This window comes from Somniosus microcephalus, chromosome 8, assembly GCF_052327205.1.
Source record: "Somniosus microcephalus isolate GS21.2 chromosome 8, FLI_Smic_1.0, whole genome shotgun sequence".
NCBI lineage: Eukaryota > Metazoa > Chordata > Chondrichthyes > Squaliformes > Somniosidae > Somniosus > Somniosus microcephalus.
In genome coordinates, this window is record NC_140994.1 from 57,873,032 (window position 1) to 57,896,752 (window position 23,721).

Sequence of the window (23,721 nt, forward strand, 5' to 3'; positions counted from 1 at the left end):
ACACAGCAGCCAATTTACAAGCAGCAATGTGATAATAGCCAGATAATCTGTTACTTTTAGTGATGTTAGTTGAGGGATAAATATTGACCAGGACCCCGGGGAGAACCTGTCTGCTCTCCTTCTAAATAGTATCATGAGATCTTTTATGTCCACCTGAAAGGGCAGACGGGGTCTCTGTTTAACGTCTCATCTGAAAGACAACACCTCTGACCGGTCCCTCTGTACCACGTTGGAGTGTCAGCCTAGATTTTGAGCACAGGTTTCTGGAGTGGCCAAAACAATGGAAATGTCAGCCTCAGCTCAGTGGCAGCAAACTTGCATCTGAATCAGAAGCTTGTGGGTTCAAGCCCCATTCTAGGGACTTGAGCACATAATCCAGGCAGACGATTCCATGCAATGCTCGCCGGTGTGCTCAGCACTATGCTCATACCAGCTGTTCTGGCAGCCCGATGCATATTTTAGATTTTCCTATGTAAATTTTGCCAACCCAGTTAGGTCAATTTAAGCACATAATCTACACTTCTTTCCTTGTCAGTGATATTCGCTGACCATGCCTCACTGATTAGTGTTAATAGACAGCATACTCAGCATCCATAGGGCAATTTCAACTGTGAGAACTCCTGTGTAGGTTATTGGGAAAACTATCTGAAAGTAAATAGTAAATGGGAATGTTTTATCCCAGTCATTGAGGTCTGCTTAGCACGTGAGTCAGTGTGCCAATAAACCTCTCTATTTATGTGAGGATGGTATGGGATGAATTCGAGTTTTATTTGGTACTGTCACCATATTTAACTAACTAGCAGAGACATAAAACCAAGCTGCGTGTTGGACAAAATCTCTTCTGATAAGCCAACTTAAGTGAATATTTCTAGCAATGCGGCGGTAACAACATCTGCATCTGTGGATGTGATAGCTATCACTGTTTTTTAACCTCCTTGTATATTGTGACTGATTTAAAGGGACTGCTATCAAGCTTAAACTAAACACTTAATTTTTGTCAGACTCTCAGGCTCAGTGATTATTTGACCATCCATGATGAAAGAGTAGGGTCTATTAGAAACCAAAAAGGTAAACTGTGTGTGGAAGCAGAAGACATGGGTATGGTTCTTAATGAATAATTTACATCTGTCTTCACAAAAGAGAGGGACGATGCAAACATTGTAGTTAAGGCGGAGGAGTGTGAAATATTAGATGCGATAAATATAGCAACAGAGGAAATATTAAGGGGTTTAGCATCTTTGAAAGTAGATAAATCACCAGGCCCGGATGAAATGTATCCCAGGCAGTTAAGAGAAGCAAGGGAGGAAATAGCGGAGGCTCTGATCATCATTTTCCAATCCTCTCTGGCTACAGGTATGGTGCTAGAGGACTGAAGGAGTGCTAATGTTGTACCATTGTTTAAAAAGGGAGAAAGGGATAGACCGAGTAATTACAGGCCAGTCAGCCTAACCTCGGTGGGCAAATTATTGGAAAAAATTCTGAGGGACCGTATTAATCATCATTTACAAAGGTACGGATTAATCAAGGACAGTCAGTGTGGATTTGTTAAGGGAAGGTCGTGTCTGACTAATTTGATTTAATTTTTTGAGGAGGTAACAAGGAGGGTCGATGAGGATAGTGCATTTGATGTAGTCTACATGGATTTCTACAGATCCCACATGGCAGACTGGTCAGAAAAGTAAAAGCCCATGGACTCGAAGGGAAAGTGGCAAGTTTGATCAGTGGCAGGAAGCAAAGGGTAATGGTCGATGGGTGTTTTTGTGACTGGAAGGCTGTTTCCAGTGGGATTCCACAGGGCTCAGTACTGGGTCCCGTGCTTTTTGTGGTGTATATGTTAATGATTTAGACTTCAATGTAGGGGGCATGATTAAGAAGTTTGCAAATGATACAAAAATTGGCCGTGTGGTTGAAGTGAGGAAGAAAGCTGTAAACTGCAGGAAGATATCAAGTGGCAAATGGAATTCAATCTGGGGAAGTGTGAGGTGATGCATTTAGGGAGGGCCAACAAGGCAAGGGAATACACAATAAATGGTTGGATACTGAGAAGTATAGAGGAACAGTGGGTTCTTGGAGTGCATGTCTTCAGATCCCTGAAGGGAGCAGGACAGGTAGTTAAGAAGGCATACGGGATACTTTCCTTTATTAGCTGAAGGCATAGAATACAAGAGCAGAGAGGTTAAGCTAGAACTGTATAAAACACTAGTTAGGCCACAGCTAGAGTACTGCGTACAATTCTGGACACCACATTACAGGAAAGATGTGATTGCACTAGAGAAGGTACAGAGGAAATTTATGAGGTTGTTGCAGGACTGGAGAATTTTAGCTATGAGGAAAAGGTGTTGTTTTCTTTGGAACAGAGGCTGAAGGGAGGCTTGATGAGGTGTATAAAATTGAGAGGCCTAGATAGAGTGCATAGGAAGGACCTATTTCCCTTAGCAGAGAGGTCAATAACTAGGGGGCCTAGATTTAAAGTAATTGGTAGAAGGATTAAGATGAGAGTTGAGAACTTTTTTTCATCTAAAGGGTAGTGGGGGTCTGGAACTCACTGCCTGAAAGGGTGTTGGGAGACAGAAACCCTCATCACATTTCAAAACTACTTGGATATGCACTTGGAAGTGCCAGAACCTACAAGGCTACGGACCAAGAGCTGGAAAGTGGGATTAGGCTGGATAGCTCTTTTTCAGAAGGCAGATACAATGAGCCGAATGACCTCCTTCTGTGCTGTTAGTTATGATTCTGTGATGTCTTTTAGCAACATTATGGTTGCATATGGAAGTGAGCTCCAGTTCCTTGTTAAAAAAATGAATATCAAAAGCATATGAATGTGTTTTGTAAAATCTGAAGTGAGTTCCAACAACACTCCTTTCTGCTCTTTCTGTAGCACTCTCCATGTACAGAATAAAGGCCCAAGAGCACTCTTAAGGCATTTAGAAAAAAGTGGACACTAAACTCAAATTTTGCCAATGTTTCTATGTTTTCACTTTTATTCTCGGTTTCAGACAGGCCCTCTGGACAACCACCAAGCTGAGCAACAACCTCTGTGGGGATTGACCAGACTCCTGGAATTCAGGCATTGTCGGGTAAGTGGACATTTTTTTCAGCGTTATGTTATTCTCCAGATTACTTGGGCCTGAAACCTTATTTGTGAGAATTTTAGCACTTCAAACAAGATTTAAACATGGTTGTCATTATTGTTTATGGAACTGTTGGCCTTATTAAGCTATATTTTAGTTTTTACAATTTATCATTTTGGATCAATGTAGAAATAATGGCAAATTACTTTATACTCATTTTGTCAGCTGGAGGGAAAGCAAAGATTTGTGAAGCTTGGATGACACTTTTGTCAACATGCAAGAACCTGGCACCATCAGTCTAGACATGGTTTGTAACCCGGAAATTCATTTGGATTAGCAATTGTTTGAAACATTTGATGTGTACTGTTTTCCCTGGCCAGAATCTAGTAATGAATACTGGGAAGATTGTATCACTGCTTCAGAATCTGTTTGGGAGCAGAGATTGATCAAACAAAAATTCTTAGTAACAATTATTTTCTTTGTACATTTAAGTTAACTCAAAATTATTTTTTCAATGTGAGCTGTGTAATTTTTACTTCTACTGAACAATTTATATTGAAAAAGAGTGTTGAACAGTCCAGCTAAGAAACAATGTGGTCACTATTTTCCATTGACCATAACCAGTCACATTTTAAGTTTGAAGTGGTTAGCATCAGTAAACATGTCAGTCATGTGTAAGGTCAAAAAGTCACTGAGTTTTTTTAATGTCATTAGCAAGACCCAGCAATGAGACGAATCTGCTTTTGATGATGTTGAGGGAGGAATGTTGACTTGAGACACCAGAACTCCCTACGCTTCAAGTAGTTCAGTGGGCTTCTTAAACTTCCACCTGAACCACTGGAACAGGCAAGGCAGCCTGGGTTTAACCGGTCAGCCAAACAAGGACCCCTCCTACAATACAGCATTCCCTCAATACTGTATTGAAGGTTCACCCACAGATTATGTGTACATCCTGGAGTGGGACTTGAACTCAAATTGAGATCATTGAACCTACTGCTCTACTTCATAATGATATGAAGAGTGGGTAGGACAGAGGGTCTGGTGAAAGTTGCATGCACTGGATAGAACTAGCAACACCCAAATATAGCACAGTGCATTCCAGAAAAGGCGGTGGCGTTTTTCGAGTGTCAATTTTATTAACAAAATAGATCGGAACAATGACAAAATTAAATAGGGTATTAAATAAATCAGTACTTTTAGGTTTTACAATTTTGTTCTCACTAACAGTATTGCACAACATCGCTTCCCGAAGACAAGTCTACCAGTTCTGGGTTGTGGCATCGTGAAGCAGCTCAGGTGTAATGTCCATCAGGAACAGATATACAGTCCTCCCGGAGAAGGGCTGAGCATCAGCGGGTAAAGGTAGGGCTGGTAGCGGGAAAGGCTTTGCTCCACACTTGCACTGTGTCCGTGGTTTGGCTGCTGGTAGGCGGGCTGTGGGAGGCGGTGGGGGCTGCTGGCGGCGTGGAGGATGCCCCGATCGTTCATGTAATATCCAGGGAAAGTGCATGGGGCCAGGAGCGGGTCTCTCATCGGCACGGCGTGGGTCAACAGAGCGGGGGCAGCAAAGGAAACCGAGCACAGGTCCTGCAGCTGGCGTTTGAGCTTCATCCTGCGGTTCTGAAACCACGTCTTCACCTAGGAGGGGAAAACATCCACGTTAAAAACGACAACAGCTTGCATTTATACTCCCAACATTTGTACACAAAATGCAAGACAAATCTCTAACCTGTACATTTAAAACAATTTACGAGTAATCCCATCCTTTGAATGTATTCAGATAAACCCAAAGTTAAAAAAAAGGTGCTGACAGAAAAGGTGCTGAGGATGAGTTGGGAGGATTTGCAGAGCCCACTTACCTGGGTCTCGGACAGGTGGAGCAGGGCCGCCAGCTTGCTCCTCTCGGATGCCCCCAGGTAGGTGTGCCGCTTGAACTTCTTCTCCAGCTTGTGGATCTGTTGGGCGGTGAAAGCGGAGCGCACTCGGCGAGGGGCCTCACAATCACACTCAGAGTCCACGCTTCTCTTCCCCTCCTCCCGGGCTGAACAATCTGAGCGGCCGGATTCACTCTCCGAGCCCCAGCAGTCCTCACGACTGGACACTGAGCAAGGGAGGAAATATATATACACAAGATGTCAGTGAACGTCTACATTGGATATCTGTGATAGATCTACACTCGAACAATCTTCAAATCCGCCACAAACTATTAAAAGGTTAGTAACTGGTGGTTATTACTTACAGTCAGTGCCAGGTGAGTCCTTCAAAGCTTGTTCTGGCTGACACTCTCCCACCCAAGGCAGTGGCTGCCTCTTTATCCCGGGTGTGGTGTCTCCAGTCCCTGTTAGTCTCTGTTGGGAGATTTCTGGTCCAGGCTGTGCGGAGTCTTGTGGATGGAAGCTCGGAGATAGAGGCACACAGGGGATGCAATCTTTCGAAGAGTCTTCTTCGGGCTTCCTTTTAGTGCACCCATCGCGGCTGCTCCGAGCGAGCCAGTCAATCGAAAAGTTTCCTTTGACCATCTTTCAGGCGATTCTGATGCTCCTGTTCCCGCCCCCCTGTGATCCGCTCGCAGTCTGGGTTCCGAGATGCCACCAGCCTCATTTATGTGGCCTTTCTGTGCAGCGATTTCCATGTGTGAAGAGACTTCAAAGCAAAGATAACGGACAGACAATGCCGAACAATTGGCTCTAATTTAGGAAATCATTAATGTGCTCGAGTATCCGGCAAATCCGTGAATGCTGGCTCCACCAAGTCTGCGGCCGTTCTCTCTGGCCTTTCTGAATGGGACATAAAATTACACATCTGAGGGATTCGTGCTGTTTCGTAAACAGGCATGATAAATAATCAAAGGAATATATATTTATACAGACTAAACACGTATCGTTTTCTTTTAGAATCGCTCTTTGCAATTTGCAAAGCGCTTCCGACGTGTTACATCGATGTATAATCAGCCAGTGAAGCGAAACTGCGGCCAGCGGTTTAGTGTGAATCCCGTGTTTAAAAAGTCCCATTATAATGGGATAGACTACAACACACAGTCACATCTAGAGAGACCAGTACACTTTAATCTGGGGCAAATTCTCGTCTGCTCAATGTAACGTGCTCTATTTTTCTCAGTATTGGGTTAATCAGCTCCACAGACGTCAATCTATTTTAACACAACTTATTGAATATTGGCATGGGCTTTCTTCTGAATCTGAACTGTTCCCCAATACAGTTAATCAGCATTGTTTTTTTCAGTTAAAATGATAAAACAATACAATATAAGTACTATTCATATTGTCCTAGTTAATAGTTAACCTGGTCATATGTAGACGCCAGAAAAGCAAACCACACTTCTTAATCTCGGTGAAATTCTGGTCTATTCAATGAAACGGAGCTCTATTTCTCTTCTGAATATAGTGTTAATCAACTCTTGTTTTGATACTAGCATTAATTACACTGACATCTTTTATAACATCGCTAAGAATGGAACATTTCATTTGAATTGTGCCTCATACATTTAGCAAAATAGCATTTAACAACTTGATGAAAATAACATAAAAGCACATTCTTGGATGATGAACTTATCCACGTTAAATAAGCACATGAACATTAAAGGCTTCAGGTCTCAGCTCCTTTATGATTTTTTCTTCATCTACACCACTGGTCTCTAACTACCATTCCTCCAGGGAATGTATCTGAAGCTCCAGTCGGTTCCTGACCTATTGGTTTTCCATGACATTTTGATTGATTTCTCTTTGATGCCAACATATTGGACTAGAACAGAGGGTCAAAGGAGCTTTCACACTGATGACGTTTCTTTGACCAACGATCCTGTTGCTGTATTTCTCTATAATTTGACTGTTATATTTAGGAAACTATATTTTATTGGTATCAAGAGATGGATAGTATAGGTCACTGTTCATGTTATTGCTGAAAAGTAAGAAATACATTTTATGACATGTAGGTTTGATAACTTCCAGTGTATTTTTTTCTTGTAGCACATTGTGGGTTTAACAAGCTGAATAAAAATAACTATTTAAAAGGAAATGGTTCATTTTGGTTTTAGCCTACCTAAAAATTCTGGTTTGTTGGAATATCCGAGCAGATGATGATTGTTAATAAAAGCCGACAGGAAGAATGCTTCATGTTGAACCTATGTTTGAAGAAACGTGTTTACCTGCTTGGTTCATATATCGAGTATAAAAGATAGACATTATTGTGAGTAAATATCCTTGGCATTTGAAACTGTAACAACATTTACTCGGGAACAAAACAGTCACTTTTACAATCTACTCTCTTTCACCCACAGATAAGGACAGTATTGCTGTAGTTCCTGTAAGAAGAGAAACTACAAATGTTGGAAATACACAGCAGCTCTCAGCATCTGGAAAAGGCTAAGATTTCGGGTGTGGACTTTCCTTAGAACCCAAAACATTAACCTATCTTTTCTCTTTAGAGTCTCTGGCCTGTTGTGTATTTACAGCACCTTCTGACAATATTAGATTTAAAAGTTCTCTTCCCGCTTCTCAATGTCTTCTTTTTCCACTATTGGAACTGATTTTGGTCCCCTCCTCTTCCTCATCTACATGCTGCCCCTTGGCAACATAGTCTGAAGACATGAGGCCAGCTTGCACATGCATGTTGAAAACATCCAGCTCTACCTCTCCACCACCTCCCTCGAATCCTCCACTGCCTCTGCGTTACCAGTCTCGGTTGAGCTGCAGTTTCCTCAAGTTAAACATTGAGAAGAGCAATATGACCCCTGACACAAACTCTGTACCCTTGACACTGATTCCATTCCCCTTCCATGGCAACCATCTCAGATTGAACCAGACTGTTCACAACCTTGGCTTACTATTCAACCTTGAGCTGAGCTTCCAACTCCATATCCTCTCTATCACAGTGACCACCTACTTCCACCTCCATATCATCACTCACCTCAGCCCACCTATAGCTGAAATCTTCATCCATGCCTTTGTCACCTCCAGATATGACTTCCAATACACTTAGTCCCCCCATCTTCCACCCTCCATAAACTTAATCTCATCCAAAGCCCTAATGCAATCCTATGCCACACCAAATTTCCCCTCACCCCAGTCCTTGCTGATTTACATTGGCTTTCAGTTCCCCAATGCCTCCAAATTTAAAATTCTCAACCTTGTTTTAAAATCCCTTCATGCTTTCATTTCTCCCTATCTCTGGAGCCTCCTCTAGCCCTGCAACCCCAGAACTCCGTGTTCCTTTGACTCTGGTCTTGTGCACCCCCTCCCTTTGCTTCATCATTGATGCTTATGCCTTAAGCCATCTAGGCCCTATGCTCTGGAATTTCTCCCGAAAGCTCTCTGCCTCTCCCCTTCCCTCTCCTCCTTTAAGACCATCATTAAAATCCACCGAATTGACCAAGCTTTTGGTGGCCCTTCCTAATATTTCCATCTTTGACTCTGTGTCCATTCTTGTCTGATTACGCTTCTGTGAAGCACCTTGGGATGTATTTCAACATTAAAGGCGCATTATAAGTGCAAGTTGTTTCACTGTATTGTGTTATTACATTAAGGACCTATGTTGAGAAGCAAATTAGTTTAAACGTTAGGAATGAGATTTATGGCAAAAAAATTGTTAATCTATTGAAACACATGGAGTCGTAAAACATGTTGCAGTTCAAACTAAAAACGTCTGAACCTCGCCATGACTGAGTAAGAGTTCGCAGATCTGTCTGGATTACAGATCTTCCTATTTCTCTGTTCCTTAAACGGCTCTGGTCCAGAAGAGAAACACAATCGATCATGGTTGCAGTTTAAGAATTATTTTACTCAGATACTTTTTCCTATAGCAGTGTTCAATGGATATGTTTACTGATAGCCCAGTGCCTACTCAACCCAGGTATGCATTGATCTTCGAACGGAGTTATCTAAACTTGACTAATTCAGATACAAAACAGTTCTGCTCATCACTGTGCTCAATGTGCCACGTTAACGAGCTCCACTGTCTCTCTCCATACTCCAATAGAATGATGTGATGGGACAATTGTAAATCGATTAAATCCGCTTGAGAAGCACTTCTAATTTGCATTAGACCTGCCCGGTGGCTCACACCATTAACAGTTACACTGAGGAGACGTGTCAGCCCATCAAGCAGTCAATGAGATCAATTTAACCCGTAGGTATGAGACCCCCCGCCGCCCCAACTGAGCTGCAGTGTACACTGTATCCAACAAGCCCAGGTGCCCTCGCCACCTTTCATCCCTTATATTCCACGCTATTCACATAAACGGGAAAGTGGCTTTGGGTCGTCATAAGTCAAGATGCCCACTCTTGCAGTGTGATTTTAGACTCAACTTTGCAATTTTCATAAACGTGGATATTTTCAAATGTTCTCATAAATGTTTTCTGCGGTCCTTGGTACAAAGCTCACTGATATCCCTAATGAGTCTGCGTAAACCTTCATACACTTGCGCTGGATCTCTTAGAAACTATTGAAGAAAGTTATAACGACACGCTTTCTTCCAGTAGCCCTTGGCTGCATTGTAAAAACAAGTTTACACAACAGTGAAACCAATCAAGATGAAGTTAACTCAACTACTGAAGGTTTATTGTCTCCCTTTGATTCCCATCAGCTCTCAACAGAACGACCTTTTGTTAGTTGGCCTGCTTCAAATGGGATTTCTGTTAACCCTCGACTACTTTATTCATTCGAATTTAATCTGCCGAGACAACATTTCGAGATCTCCTCCGTTAACATGTGACTTGGGAAGCTCGCCTTCCAGCGGAGTGGGAGCCAATTTTAATGACATTCTTTGGAAGAACTTGGGATGGGGCAGTTCTAGTCATTTAACACGTATATAAGTCGCCTCGGTCATTACTGCACTGACTGCGTAGAATCCTCAGTACCGAGTCCATGACTACAGGACGCGGCAGAAATAGACGGTATGTGAAATTCGAAATACCGCGTAAAAAAACACCTCCCATCATTATAAAAGCTGATGAGAAAGACAAGGCTCGGGAGAAAGTTTCCGGAATCTGTTGGGTGGTGTCTGCTCAGGTAGAAGGCTAGAGTACAATGGGCACACACAGACCTTATGGCGCCAACGATTAGCAGATTTGCCGATTCCCAAAGTATTCCATTGATGTCTTTAATTAGTTCAAACTGGCCCCCGCTGTTTGCTCATTATCTTTCCTTTGATGCCTCTTCAGACATGCAAATTCTCAGCCGGCCTGAACAAACCCTCTCTTCATTTAAGAGTTTGTGATTCATCCGAGAAAGGGAGGGCGCAGGTTGCCCTCCCCATCCTATCCAGTCGGGGGAAGCCTCTTGTCTCCATTGATCACAGGCTTGATGTCGCTGTAATTGTAGAGAACGAACATGTTACAACATGTCTTGGTAACCGATCCACCTCGTGGGTGTCTCCACTGCCATTAACCATCCGTCCGTGTTGTGCTCTGTGTAGTATCAATTGTCAATGTATAATTGTAATTGCTAAAATATTTCTAAAGACCTGCAACAGTGGATGACCCAGTAAATAAACCTTCAAATGAAAAGGGCTCATACCTTTAGCCAAATCTCGAACCCAGATAACCTGGAAGATTGCACTAGGCTGTAGTTGTCTCCTTAGGTTAATCAGAACAGGTTAATGTTGGTATTTGGAACAAATATTTATTTTCAATACCTGTACCCATATTTGTATTGGGTTGTAGAATCCTGTTTCCCAAAAATGATTTGAAAGAAAAGAGAAAGATTTGCATTTATATAACACCTCACAACAAAGCACTTTACAGCCAATGAAGTAATTTTTTGCATAATTTGCTGTTTTCTGGCTGAAAATTGCAAACTTGCTTCGGAGCTGGGTGAACTCCTCAATGGCTCAGTGGTATATGTCGTGCTCAGAATTATATTAAATCATGCATCTCAATAGGGTCTCCCAACTCCATCCCCAGACAGCTGAGTTCACATGGTCAGGTCCCCATTAGTTCATTAACACTCACAGGCAAGACCCATTCGTAAAGAATAGTAATTTAAGCGAGCTACTCCAGGGCTGGTAGGACCCATTGAACTGTGGCCCTGTGAGAGTCAGTACCTTCAGGAGAGAAGAGGAGAAAAGGAAACTTAATAAATAAAAACATCACCTACTAATATGAATGTGCATGTATGAACTGGCAGTGGTGTAGCCAGGCAAAAACATTGTATGCAAATATATACTTATCACCTGGGATGGCAAATCAGCTTCTTACTACAACAGGAGTATGGCTGGGAGATGCTGCCACTCCATTAATGTTCTTCCTACTGGTCCCAGCTGCAGCTTAGAAGTGACATTACTGCTTCATTCTGGAAATGCACATTATACTGCAAAATGGTCTCAGGAATTCCCATCTGTAGCATAGATTCCAGTCTTGGAATGAAGCAACAGTGTCAGGTAAATGCTGCAGCTCGGACTGGTGGAAGATGATGATCAAGAAGGTAGACTGCCACTGTGAATTGAGTTTGCTGGCGGGGGGGGGGGGGAATCTCTGAACTGTCAGCTGGGGAGAGGGAGATTGAACAGGGCAAAATGGCTCTGTGAGTTGAGAGGGGTGTTAGAGGGAGAGAGTCTTTGTGGGTTGGAGGGGGTACTGTCTCTGTGAACTGGGGAGAGAATTGGAGGAAGAGAGTTCCATTTGGAGAACAGGTGATCTGGTTGAAGATTGATGATGATTCTAGGGTGCCAGTGGTCTTCCCAAAACTGATTCTATAGAAGTAAAACTGAGATTGTCTTAGATAGGATTAAGGTACCCAAGACCAATCCTAATGCCATTTTCTCCAGAGTGGTGAAGGAAATGAGAGATTTTATAATATTTTGATACAGGAAATGGGCAACACTGCCAAGACTGCTTTTATTGCTCAACCCCTAGTTGAGGGGGTAGATCACTTCAGAGGGCATTCAGAATAGATCACATACTCTACTGTAACCTCGTGTTATATGTAGGCTGGACCTGATGGGGGTGGTAGGTTTCCTGAATGACATTAGTGAACCAGTTGTGTTGTTAATTTTAATTTACCAGATTCTTTGAACTAAATTTCATAACTTGCCACGGTGTAATTTGCAGCCTGCTTTACAACATGCCTGATTTTATTTTCCAACAACTTGCATTTATATAGTCCCTTTAACATAATAAAACATCCAAAGGTGCTTCACAGGAGCATTATCACACAAAATTTGACACCGAACCATATAAGGAGTGCCTGGGACAGGTGACAAAGAGGTAGGTTTTAAGAAGCATCTTAAAGGAGAGAGAGGTAGTGAGGCAGAGAGGTTTAAGGAGGGATTTCTGCAGCTTAAGGCCTAGGCAGCTGAAGGCACAGCCGCCAACAGTGGAGCGATGAAAAGTGGCGATGCGCTTGAGGCCAGAATTGAAAGAGCACAGAGATGTTGGAAGGTTGTAGGGTTGGAAGATGTTGCAGAGATAGGGAGGGGCAAGGCCAGGAAGGGATTTTAAAACAAGGATGAGAATTTAAAAAGCAAGGCGTTGCAGGACTGGGACCCAATGTAGGTCAGTGAACACAGGGCTGATGGATGGACGGGGCCTGGTCTGAGTTAATATATGGGCAGCAGAGTTTGGGGTGAGCTCGAGTTTACGGAGTGTGCAGGGTGGGAGGCCAGCCGGGAAAGAATTGGAATAGTCAAGTCTAGAGGTAACAAGGGCGTGGATGAGGGTTTCAGCAGCAGATGAGTTGAGACAAGGGCTGAAACAAGTGATGTTACAGAGGTGGATGCAGAGGATATGGGATCGAGGGCTCATCTCAAGGTCAAATAGGATGCCATGGTTGCGAACAGTCTGGTTTAGCCTCAGACATTGGCCAGGGAGAGGGATGGAGTCGGTGGCTAGGGAACAGAGTTTGTGGTGGGGACCAAAGACAATGGCTTTGATCTTCCCAATATTTAATTGAAGGAAATTTCTTCCCATCAATACTGGATGTCAGACAAGCAGTGTGACAAATCAAAGGCAATGGAGGGATCGAGAGAAGTGGTGGTGAGGTAGAGCTGGGTGTCATCAGCATACATGTAGAACCTAACATTTTGTTTTTGGATGATGTCACCGAGGGGCAACATGTAGAGTAGAAATAGAAGGGGGCCAAAGATAGATCTTTGGGGACCCCAGAGGTAATGGTGCAGGAGCGGGAAGAGAAGCCATTGCAGGTGATTCTCTGGCTACGACTGGAATGATAGGAATGGAACCAGGCGAATGCAGTCCCACCCAGCTGGACAACGGAGAAGTGTTGGAGGAGGATGCTGTGGTCAACCGTGTCAAAGGCTGCAGGCAGGTCGAGAAGGACGAGGACTTCCATTGAAGTCAATGGGAAAAAGAATCAAACGCCGTGTAAAGTGGGGTGTTGATTTGGTATGAACCCGTTTTACGCTGTTGGTGAAGATCAGTTTCACCCCCATGGTCTCCAGGTTACTGGTCCAGTCTCATAAGCACTACATTACCATGGTAGTATGACTTATAGGTAGGGAATATTCACAGATAATGGGCTGTCATGGAACTCAATCCACAGCACCAGGAAAAGCCAAGAATACAATTTTATAAAATTAGAATTCGTTTTATTCAGCCACCAAATCAGTGGCCCTGATGATGTCCCCTGCATGACATAAACACCCCTATAAACCCATGTATCCTCAGACTCACTGCAAGTAACGCCACGGGATATATCATGTATGTACATCTGCACTAGGCTCAAGCGGATTTGTGAATTTCTGCAAAACGAAATGCACCTGGCCCAATGTTAAAGCACAGAAAGAACCTTTCATAAGAAAGAAGATCATGTGTCTTCAAGACGTCCCAAAGCGCTTCACAGTCAATGAATTACTTTTGAAGGGTAATCACTTCTGTAGGCGAACGCGGTAACTACTTTGAACCTCAAATGCGCGGAGCGATTCTGCAATCAATGCCTATAATTATTTGATATATTTCACGAATTGAAGAGATGTTATACACATTGCTGGACTATGAGGGCAACCAATCATTCTAGGTATTGACCGAACTAAATGACCGTATTTATTGTAGTAGAATGTGCAATCAACAAAACGTCACTCTTCCCCGAAGGGTCTTTTGTAAATTAATCCTCAACATAGCATTTAGAAGTTCAGGTTTTGGGGGAATTACGGGGATTGCGGGGGGCACGTTAAACAGAGCCAATACCCACACCCAGTGCCACCTATCGCTGGTGTTGTGGTATTATCAGAACTCCTTGCTGAAGTGTGTAAAATTGGGATTTACCATGATCAAAGAGTGATTATATCTTCAAACAAACCTCTGGTGATGGCTATCCATTGCCCGTCAGGTTTACCATAACTTCGAATATATCAGTGATGGCGCTTTTAGGGATTAGCAACAATCCGACAGTACTGTAAATGATTTGTAAACACTTCAATTTGCATTTGTTTGGCTAGTTTTACTGTTTTCCCTTCCCACAAGCCTTTGATCATAGTCAAACAATCGGAACAGCCGCAAAACTAGCGATTTATATTAACACTTCAGCGCCAGACTGCTGGCGCCCGTCTCAGTGCGAAAATGTATCTGTGATGTTAAACAGAAAGCTAACTTACTGCTTTAAAATTCAGCCACTTTGTTACAACTGGTCGCAACCATTTATTCCCACTATAATTACAATCATTGTTTTGGGCAGAAAAGTTTAAGGTGAATGTAACTGCACACGCTTTTTTCTAACGTTGCGTTCCATTTGTCGATGGAATTGATGGTATTAACATCATAATTTATTCATACATTTTGTTCAAACTTGAGTCATCTCCCAACACAAACCTGTCCCACCAGTGTTATGAATCTCTGGGGTGAAGGTGGATTCTTGGGGTTAGGAGGGCTGGAATTCCTACCTTTAAATGGATGAGATAGTTTGAATATGAACGAACCACGGGTCAATCACGGGGATGCCCATTTGTTTTGAAACATGAATCCTAATAATGTTTATTTCGTTGGAAGTAAGGAATAGCTGTCGATCACGTGACCCCTTATGCTTCTACAGCAACTAATAGGCGACTTGAAAGGTGGATCCAGCAGTGGAGTGCCCAGTTGTCATAGAAAATGACTGGACGCAAGTGGAGAAAATCTTAACTTACCTTCAAGGCACTGAATGTGCTCAGGCCCACGGTGACCTTGAGCAACTCCTTTTTTTTGGTTAGCCAGCTGCCTGACATGCATGGAATCCATCGCCATTCTTCAGAGTTTCCAAATTAAATTACTGAGTTTTGCTTGATATTGAGTGCACCCTCTCCCCCTATTGGGGCAAACTTATACCCAGAGAACAGCAGACTTAGGCGGTTTCATTGCTGTTTGTGGGAGCTTGTGTGGATAATAGCTGTCGCGTTTCCTATATTAAAACCAGGACTACACTTCAAAAGTACTTCATTGACGCTTTGGGATGTCCTGAGGTCGTGAAGGTTCTTTCAGATAGCAAAAGCCAATGCTTAGGGACCACCAAGTGTGTAGGGGTACTGTTGAAGTTTAGCAGGGTTAAAACATCACAGCATATTAGGAGATGGTACGGTACACTGCTTGCTGGTTTTCAGACTAGGATCATGTATTAATGAGGGTATTGGTGAGCATGCTTATCTGGAGCTGAAGGAGAAGAATCTCAGGCCGCAGTATACATTTCAATGTGTCAGGCTCACTGGTCACTTTTCAACTGCACCCAGGAGTAAAGAAAGGACTTGCATTTATATAGTGCCTTTCACAACCTCAGGATGCCCCAAAGGGTCGTCAAAGGAAGGGTGTGGCTGATTAGGGACCAACAACGATGAGTCAGCCTACAGGGAGGAGGTCCAGCATCTCGTGAAGTGGTGCGCCGATAACAACCTGGCCCTTAACATCAAGAAAACCAAAGAAATCATTGTGGACTTCAGGAAGTCTAAAGGCGGAAGTCACACCCCCATCCACATCAATGTGGCTGTGGTGGAAAGGGTGGACAGCTTTAAGTTCCTCGGAGTCCACATCACGGAAGACCTCTCCTGGTCCCTCAATACCTCCTCTCTGGTGAAGAAGGCCCAGCAGCGCCTATATTTCCTAAGGAGGCTGAAGGGATGTAACCTGTCACCCCTGATCCTCTCTAACTTTTACCGCTGCACAATAGAGAGCATCCTGACGAACGGTATCACAGTATGGTATGGCAGCTGTAGCTACTATGACCGGAAAGCCCTGCAGCGGGTAGTCAAAACTGCCCAACGCATTACCGGCACCCGGCTACCGACCATAGAGCACATATACCAGAAACGCTGTTTACGGAGGTCACGGTCCATCATCAAAGACTCTACCCACCCCAGCCACAGTCTGTTCGCCCTCCTGCCATCTGGGAGACGCTACAGATGCATTCGCACCCGTACAACCAGATTTAGGAACAGCTTCTTTCCCAGGGCTGTCATCCTACTGAACTCCACAAATAAACTCTAAAGCCTGCACATCTGCCTATGCACTTTATTATGGTTATGTTTATGTTAATGAATTACAAGCCAAATGTATGTTGAATGTTTAAATGTCTTAATCTAAATGTACACTCTCGGGAGCCGCAAGCCTACATTTCGTTGTACTTCACTTGTGCACTAACAATGACAATAAAAGTTGATTTGATTTGATTTGATTTGAAAAGGAGATCTTCTTTTGGAGGCAGAGGGCATGGCTGAGGCACTAAATGAGTACCACATGTCTTCACTAAAGAAGAGGATGCTGCCAATATCACAGTAAAGGAGGAGTAGAATTTGGATAGGATAAAAATAGATAAAGAGGGGGTACTTAAAAGGTTGACAGCGTTCAAAATAGAAAAGGCACCTGCTCTGGATGGGATGCAGCTTAGGCTGCTGGGGGAAATAAGAGTGGAAATTGCAGATGCTCTGGCCACAATCTTCCAATCCTCCTTAGATATAGGGGTGGTGCCAGTGGACTGGAGGAGTGTAAATGTTACACCCCTGTTCAAAAATGGGGAGAGGGATAAACCCGGCAACTACAGGCCAGTCAGCCTCACAACTGTTTTGGGGAAACATTTAGAGACATTAATCCAGGACAAAATTAATTTGCACTTGGAAAAATGTGGGTTAATAAATGAAATCCAACATGGATTGTTAAAGGCAAATTGTGTTTGACTAACTTGATTGGGTTCTTTGATTAAGTAACGAAGAGGGTTGATGAGGGTAGTGCGGTTGATGTTTTGTATATGGACTTTCAGAAGGCATTTGATAAATTTTCACACAATAGACTTGTTACCAAAATTGAAGCCCAAGGGATTAAAGGGTCAGAGGCTGCGTAGATACAAAATTGGCTAAGAGACAGAAAGCAGAGAGTAGTGGTGAATGGTTGTTTTTCAGACTGGAGGGAAGTGTGCAGTGGTGTTCCCCAGGGCTTGGTGTTGGGACCACTACTCTTTTTGATATATATTAATGACTTGGACTTGGGGATATAGGGCATAATTTCAAAGTTTCCAGATGACACAAAACTCGGAAATGTAGTAAACAGTGAGGACGATAGTAAAAGACTTCAGGAGGATGCAGACAGGTTAATTGGGCAGACACATGACAATTGAAGTTTAACACAGAAGTTTGAAGTGAAGAAAAAGGGGCAATATAAAGTAAATAGTAAAATTTTAAATGGGGTGCAGAAACATAGGGACCTGGGGGTGTATGCACACAAGTCTTTGAAGGCATACGGGATCTATGGCTTTATAAATAAAAGCATAGAGTACAAAAGCAAGGAAGTTATGCTAAACCTTTTATAGAACACTGGTTAGGCCCCAGGTGGAGTATTGTGGCCAATTCTGGCCACCACACTTTAGGAAGGGTGTCACGGCCTCAGAGAGGGTGCAGAGGAGATTTACTAGAATGGTACCAGGGATGAAAGACTTCAGTTACGCTGAGAGACTGGAGAAACTGGGGTTGTTCTCCTTAGAGCAGAGAAAGTTAAAGGGCGATTTGACAGAGGTGTTCAAACTCTTAAAGGGTTTTGATAGAATAAATAAGGAGAAACTGCTTCCAGTGACAGAAGCGTCAATATCCAGAGGACACAGATTGCCAAAAGAACCAGCGGCGACATGAAATACTTTTACGCAGCGAGTTGTTATGATCTGGAATGCACTGCCTGAAAGAGTGGTGGAAGCAGATTCAATATTAACTTTCAAAAGGGAATTGGATAAATACTTGAAGGGGTAACATTTGCAGGGCCATGGGGAAAGAACAAGGGAGTGGGACTAATTGGATTGCTCTTTCAAAAAGCCGATACAGGCACGATGGGCCAAATGGCCTCTTTCTGTGCTGTATCATTCTATAATTCTATTATTTACACACAATGAAGTACTTTTTGAAGTGTAGTCACTGTTATAATGGATTACTGTGGTTATAAATCTGTAGCAAGCCTGCCATAGAGGGTTGCCTCAGTTCCAGTCATTCATTCGATGTGTCAATTAGCTTTAAAGAGACATCACTTAGCTCTTCCACTTTTCTGTTCAAGAATGGGTGGAAGTGTAGCACATAGAAAAATACTATTTTTGACAACTTGTTTGACAAGTTGTGGAGCAAAAAGGTGGCGATTGGAGAGATTTGTTCCTAGAAAGGAAGGTTGGCCGGATTTGTGTTATGAAAGGAGAACGAGGCAGTGGTAGAAACCTGCATTGACTGCAGTGAAAAATGCTCAGGGTAGAGCAGAGAAAAGCTGTGGACTCACCCTGGATAGACTCAGTCTTGGAGAGGCAGTGAGAAAGGAACTCAGTGGGCCAGTAGCAGCAGGTGAATTGGGGTATGATGCAATAGAGTGGAAGTTATTGATGATGGGAAGGGAGCGGGGGGGGTGCAGAATAGGACTGTGTGGTGGGCGACAGGAAAGGAGCCCAGGGTTGCAGCCTATATGTGCATGCAGTGGACACAGAGATGTGGCTTTGTGTTACATGCACAGAGTGACTTATGCATGACTATACAAGTCCATGAATATAGCTCAATGGCAGTGGTGAACAGTCCAAACTCTGATCGCAGTCAAAGAGAGTCTGGGGTCAGGTGCCAGTCACAACCAAAAATGTGGCAGCCAAAATTTGGGCAAAAACTGCCCAAAAAAATCAACTAGCACAAATCTGAAGGAAAATCACTTCAATATTCTCTTTCAAAAGCATCAGATCCCCCTTTAAACGTTGACTTCCTGTTAGACCAGAGGCTGCTTGTTCTCAAGCTATGTTTCAGATGGGCAAAATTAAGGCATAGCACGTCCCTGACAAAAATCAGAGAAAACTGTGCTTGTGGGCATAAGCATATCATTACAATTCCCTTTGTGTTAGTGTAATGGCTTAATCAAATATAATTGATCTACCTACTGTAGTAGAATTTTTGATGTGATTTATTTCTCATCTTCATTACAATAGCAGTAATGCAGCTTTCATTAATTACTCTAACTGTACTTAAGTTATGCCGTGGGAGGCTAAATTACAATGCTTAGCACATTTGTCTAAAATTCCTAACTTTGTTATTTGAGCAGAAGCATTAACCTGCTTGAAATGAATGAGTTAATGCCTCTGCTAAACCTTCAGAAAGAGAGAGATGAGTTTCAACTGAGTGCATTAAGCATTTGGCTGTTAACATCAATAGCATAAATTCAGGGCCCATGTCTTTAAAAGAACGTTATATCACCATCTGAACAAATTTGGTATTGAATTACATAATCTATTGCTGCTGTATTCAGATAATTACATTTTCTAAATTTGGTTTCCATAGTAACTGAACTTGGTTACTGCTTCATCACCACCAAGAGCCTCACTTCAACCAATCTGAAAATATGGGCCACACCATTTGAAGATCATCTTCTATAATCAATGTTAAGGAATTGTATTGTTTCAGTGTGAAACCCACTTTACGCTACAGGTCATTGCACTATGCTTTTATTTGTATGTTTTTCATATATCATTACAGCCTCCATTATAAATTAAGTTCAATACCATAATATACAAGTGTTGATGAAAACAATCGACTTATATTAAGGTAACAGAGCTAAACACAAGAATACTTTTCCTGATTTATGCTGTTACGAATCTCAAAAGAGGTAGCATTACAAGCTCACACGGAACAAAAGGAATGGGCCAGGGTTCCCACTCCTGATTGCTGTCTAGTGACAGTTCAGGATAGCTATGACTAACCCACATTATTCAGGAAAAACTTCCATTTGGAGGTACTGGTGGCCACTGATTTCTACAGACTCCTATCCCAATTTGAGTCAGGACTGGAGGGTTCTGGGGAGAAATTGGAAGGATAAAGAAGAAATTATTAGAATTCACAAACTAGTTGAAGCAAACCACAGGGAAATGGGTCCAAACATTTTATCCTGTGTATACAATATTATGAACCAGGAACTTTCTGCTTCCAGAAATAGTGGCACTGCCATGCAGTTTTCTATGTATTATTGTGATAGTTTCTTTGAGAACTTTTATTTTAATATAACTATATCAAAAGGTTCCACAAGTTTCAATAAAGGGGAATGTGCATCCCAACAGTGCAAAACAATATTTTTTCCCTCAGTGGCACAACCTGATTTAGACTAGATTGTACATGACTGATTGCTCATGAAAATTTAGCAATACATCACGATTTAGTACATATAAATGCAATAATCCTACAATTGATTGCAAAAATACATGAGAAAAAATAAATACACTATAATATATTGTATGATGAAAGAAAGTTCCTAATTATTCCTTTTGATGTGCATCTTATGTTGCCGTAGCTTTACTCCTTTATTAGATAAGCGAGGTATGGGTGGAATCGACTAGGAGTGGCTTTTGCACTGATCTGAGGTAGATTTGGCTGATGGTCAAGAAGTAGTAAAGACTGATCAGAGGTAGAAGTCTGGGAGTGGAGAGGTCCAAATTCAGGGCAATGAGGAAGAAAGCTGGAATCTGCCATGTGATACAAGCTGCGAATGGAGAGATATGGATGAGAGAAATACTGAAGGAACAATCTGGACTTGAATGCCTCAGCCTGAGCATCTTGAAGCTGCTGTTTGAGTTTCATTCGACGATTCTGAAACCAGGTTTTGACCTAAAGAAGGACATAAAATAACAGGTCACTGCTAAGAAATAAGTCATACGGTTTGGAGCCATCTTAAGTGCCTGAGCACTAATTACAAGTCATGGGATATGAGAACATTAGGTTGGGAGTGAAGAACTGGGAGGGGGTTTTGCAGATCCAGCTGCACTTGGGAAGGGGATACCAGAGTGCTGTAGCACTGGGGAGAGCTGTTGGGATCTGATCGTATGGGGAGAATGGCTCAGCAATAGAGGTTTTATTGTCAGAGCAAAGCCACAGTGCCACACAGCTGAGGGAGAGGTTGTGGGGTGAGTCAGGAGGACTAAATCAGAGCTGTTAATCACCCCCATTGAAATCAATAGGAAAATTTAAACATTCTGAAAATAAATCATCATATCTACTGCCTGTCAATCAGTTGGATTTCCTTCTTGGGGCTGTTTTATATATTTTTTTAAATCTTTTTATAACAACCACCATGCCACAGGCAGTAAAATAAAAACAGCAAATTCTCAAACTCCAGAGCCGTTCTGTCAACATCTGTAAAGAGGAAAGTTAGGTTAATGTTCGGGTGTAGAATCTGTCCTGACAAAAGCTCTACACCCAAAACTATAACTCATCTGTTGTGTGTTCGGGCACTTTCTGTTTGTATTGCAGATTTACAGTATCTGCAGTTTTTTGAATCTCTGTTAATGCCCTCCTAGATCCCCTGCTAGGATGTCGGATCTTTAAGTGTGGACAAAGAGACTCATTCGGCAGTTTTCCTTGAAGGAAAGCATCACCTTCTATTCTATGTTGCCTTCAATGACCGAGATCAAGGAACTTGCTGTGTGGGAATAGATAAGGGTGGTGAGAAAAAGTTTCCTCATTATTCTATAGTGCACTTAGGAGTCCTCATACACTGCATTATTACACTAGCCAACTCTCTCACCATGCTGGTTATCAGTAGGCCAAAATGTGTGTTTGGTCCCTGGATATCTACACAAGAATTCCCAATCTTGGCTAGGTTAGCTGGCCGATTGGGGTGAAAATCCATGTCTTGGAAAGGCTGGTTATAAAGTGGCAAAGGCAGATGCCGGCAAATGGGTTGCCTTCCCATTCATTTAGTTGGCCAGTGTTACTGGGGTACATTTGAAAGAAGTACTGAATGGTTTAGATGCAAGAAATGGAACAGGATTGAGGTAGGGACTGGGAAAGGGGAAGAGTCCTGGCGTGCTCACCTGTGTCTCTGTTAGGCTCAGTTCCCCAGCTAGGCTCCGCCTCTGGCGGGATCCGGGGTATTGCTGGCACTGGAAACTGAACTCGAGCATGTGCAGTTGTTCCACGGTGAAGATAGTTCGGAGCCGCCGGCGATCAGCCCATTCCTCGCTCCTGGAGTCACTGTCCACCTGTCCGGAGGCGCTGGTGCTGCAGGTGGCACCGGCTACTGCACAGAAACACAAAGATGCCGTTCAATGTCTCTGTTCAAACCATCCTCTTGTGGTTGGTCTATGTAGACAATTCCTTGACCTTCCCAGTGAGGTCCACTGTTCAAACCATTGCTGCTCCTCGGCTCTGCAAATACCCCGCACCCCGAAAATAATTTCGAGGTCATCTGTTTAAGGTTAACAAACAAACGCATCCGAATAACGCATTTTACTCACAATACATTGAGCTTCTCCTTCGAATCAATGATAATGTACAAAACGCCGATAGCGCGAATACTCTAAATAAATCGCCTGGAAACTGGGAAATAGGAAGGAAAAACGAAACAAAAAGAAGTTAAGGACGAGAAAGGGGGATTCGGTCCATGGCAAAGTTGATAGTTCACCAATGAGGAGCACGGGGTCCCTTCATTTTTGTTCCCATCCCAGGTTTCCCACATTACAACAGTGAGTACACTTCAAAAGTACTTCATTGGCTGTAAAGCGCTTTGGGACATCCGGTGGTAGTGAAAGGCGCTATATAAATGCAAGTTTTTTAATCATTACTTACCGAGGATTTCAGAAGCTCTGTGTCGAGATTTGTCCCCCTGGTTATTACTGGTTACAGAGCTGCTACTTTCCTCAGTCTGGCTGGTTGTGTGTTTCCCATGTGCTTTCCCGGCCCCGCACAGGTCAGGATGCCCCGCCGCTTGTTCACCTTGAAGCGCGTTGCTGCTGGGAGCCGGCTGGTTGGCCAGGCTCTGGCTGTGGGCTGAATCTTGCCCAGGCTCCTTTAGTCTCCGAGTGCTCCGAGCAAGCCACTCCACGGAAAAGGCGGCTCCCAGCATCTTTAGCAAAGAGTAGAACGGAGAGCGGCAGCTGCTTTAGAAACACAGAGTATTTATGGGACGTTTCCTTAAGATGAGTAAATTTGTTTCCACATCAAAGCAAGGATTCCAATAAACAAGAGTTTGACTCACCAGCCCCTTGCAACATCCGACAAAAGAGGCATGAATGCACGACGTGATAAGTTGAGGATATCGAGATGTGGCGCCAAGTTCAACTAGAAATAAAATAACATTATCAATATAACGATAAGTGTTGGTGATGAATTAACTCAAGGTAAACACTGCGTCCCCGCCTGTCGGCGAATCCAACATCACCGCGATCACAGACACGATTATGTGACAGCGCCAAACACAACACATTTCCACCAATGGGCTGGGGAATCAAT

The 23,721-nt window shown here is 43.0% G+C and overlaps 2 protein-coding genes across 2 annotated transcripts; both read right to left on the bottom strand.

Annotated features, from left to right (window-relative positions):
• Positions 1-4,194: 4,194 nt before the first annotated feature.
• LOC147113537 (homeobox protein vent1-like) lies at positions 4,195-5,965 on the bottom strand. The gene is made up of 3 exons (XM_085994025.1): positions 5,314-5,965; positions 4,934-5,175; positions 4,195-4,712 (listed from the first exon to the last, which is right to left on the bottom strand). The coding sequence occupies exons 1-3, from the start codon at positions 5,591-5,593 to the stop codon at positions 4,383-4,385; spliced, it is 852 nt and encodes a 283-aa protein (XP_085850151.1). The 5' UTR covers positions 5,594-5,965; the 3' UTR covers positions 4,195-4,382.
• Positions 5,966-19,939: 13,974 nt separating this feature from the next.
• On the bottom strand, positions 19,940-23,364 carry LOC147113538 (uncharacterized). Its single transcript, XM_085994026.1, has 3 exons — positions 23,059-23,364; positions 22,305-22,510; positions 19,940-21,099 (listed from the first exon to the last, which is right to left on the bottom strand). The coding sequence occupies exons 1-3, from the start codon at positions 23,333-23,335 to the stop codon at positions 20,788-20,790; spliced, it is 795 nt and encodes a 264-aa protein (XP_085850152.1). The 5' UTR covers positions 23,336-23,364; the 3' UTR covers positions 19,940-20,787.
• Positions 23,365-23,721: the final 357 nt, after the last annotated feature.

What these genes read in the sequence shown, in the direction of transcription:
- LOC147113537 (XM_085994025.1), bottom strand. Translation starts at nt 5,593, where the DNA reads ATGGTCAAAGGAAACTTTTCGATTGACTGGCTCGCTCGGAGCAGCCGC. An exon ending in GGACTCACCTGGCACTGACT is followed by an intron (nt 5,176 to 5,313) that starts GTAAGTAATAAC and finishes TCCCTTGCTCAG; the next exon opens with TGTCCAGTCGTGAGGACTGC. An exon ending in TCCACCTGTCCGAGACCCAG is followed by an intron (nt 4,713 to 4,933) that starts GTAAGTGGGCTC and finishes TTCCCCTCCTAG; the next exon opens with GTGAAGACGTGGTTTCAGAA.
- LOC147113538 (XM_085994026.1), bottom strand. Translation starts at nt 23,335, where the DNA reads ATGCTGGGAGCCGCCTTTTCCGTGGAGTGGCTTGCTCGGAGCACTCGG. An exon ending in CAGAGCTTCTGAAATCCTCG is followed by an intron (nt 22,511 to 23,058) that starts GTAAGTAATGAT and finishes GTTTCTGTGCAG; the next exon opens with TAGCCGGTGCCACCTGCAGC. An exon ending in TGAGCCTAACAGAGACACAG is followed by an intron (nt 21,100 to 22,304) that starts GTGAGCACGCCA and finishes GTCCTTCTTTAG; the next exon opens with GTCAAAACCTGGTTTCAGAA.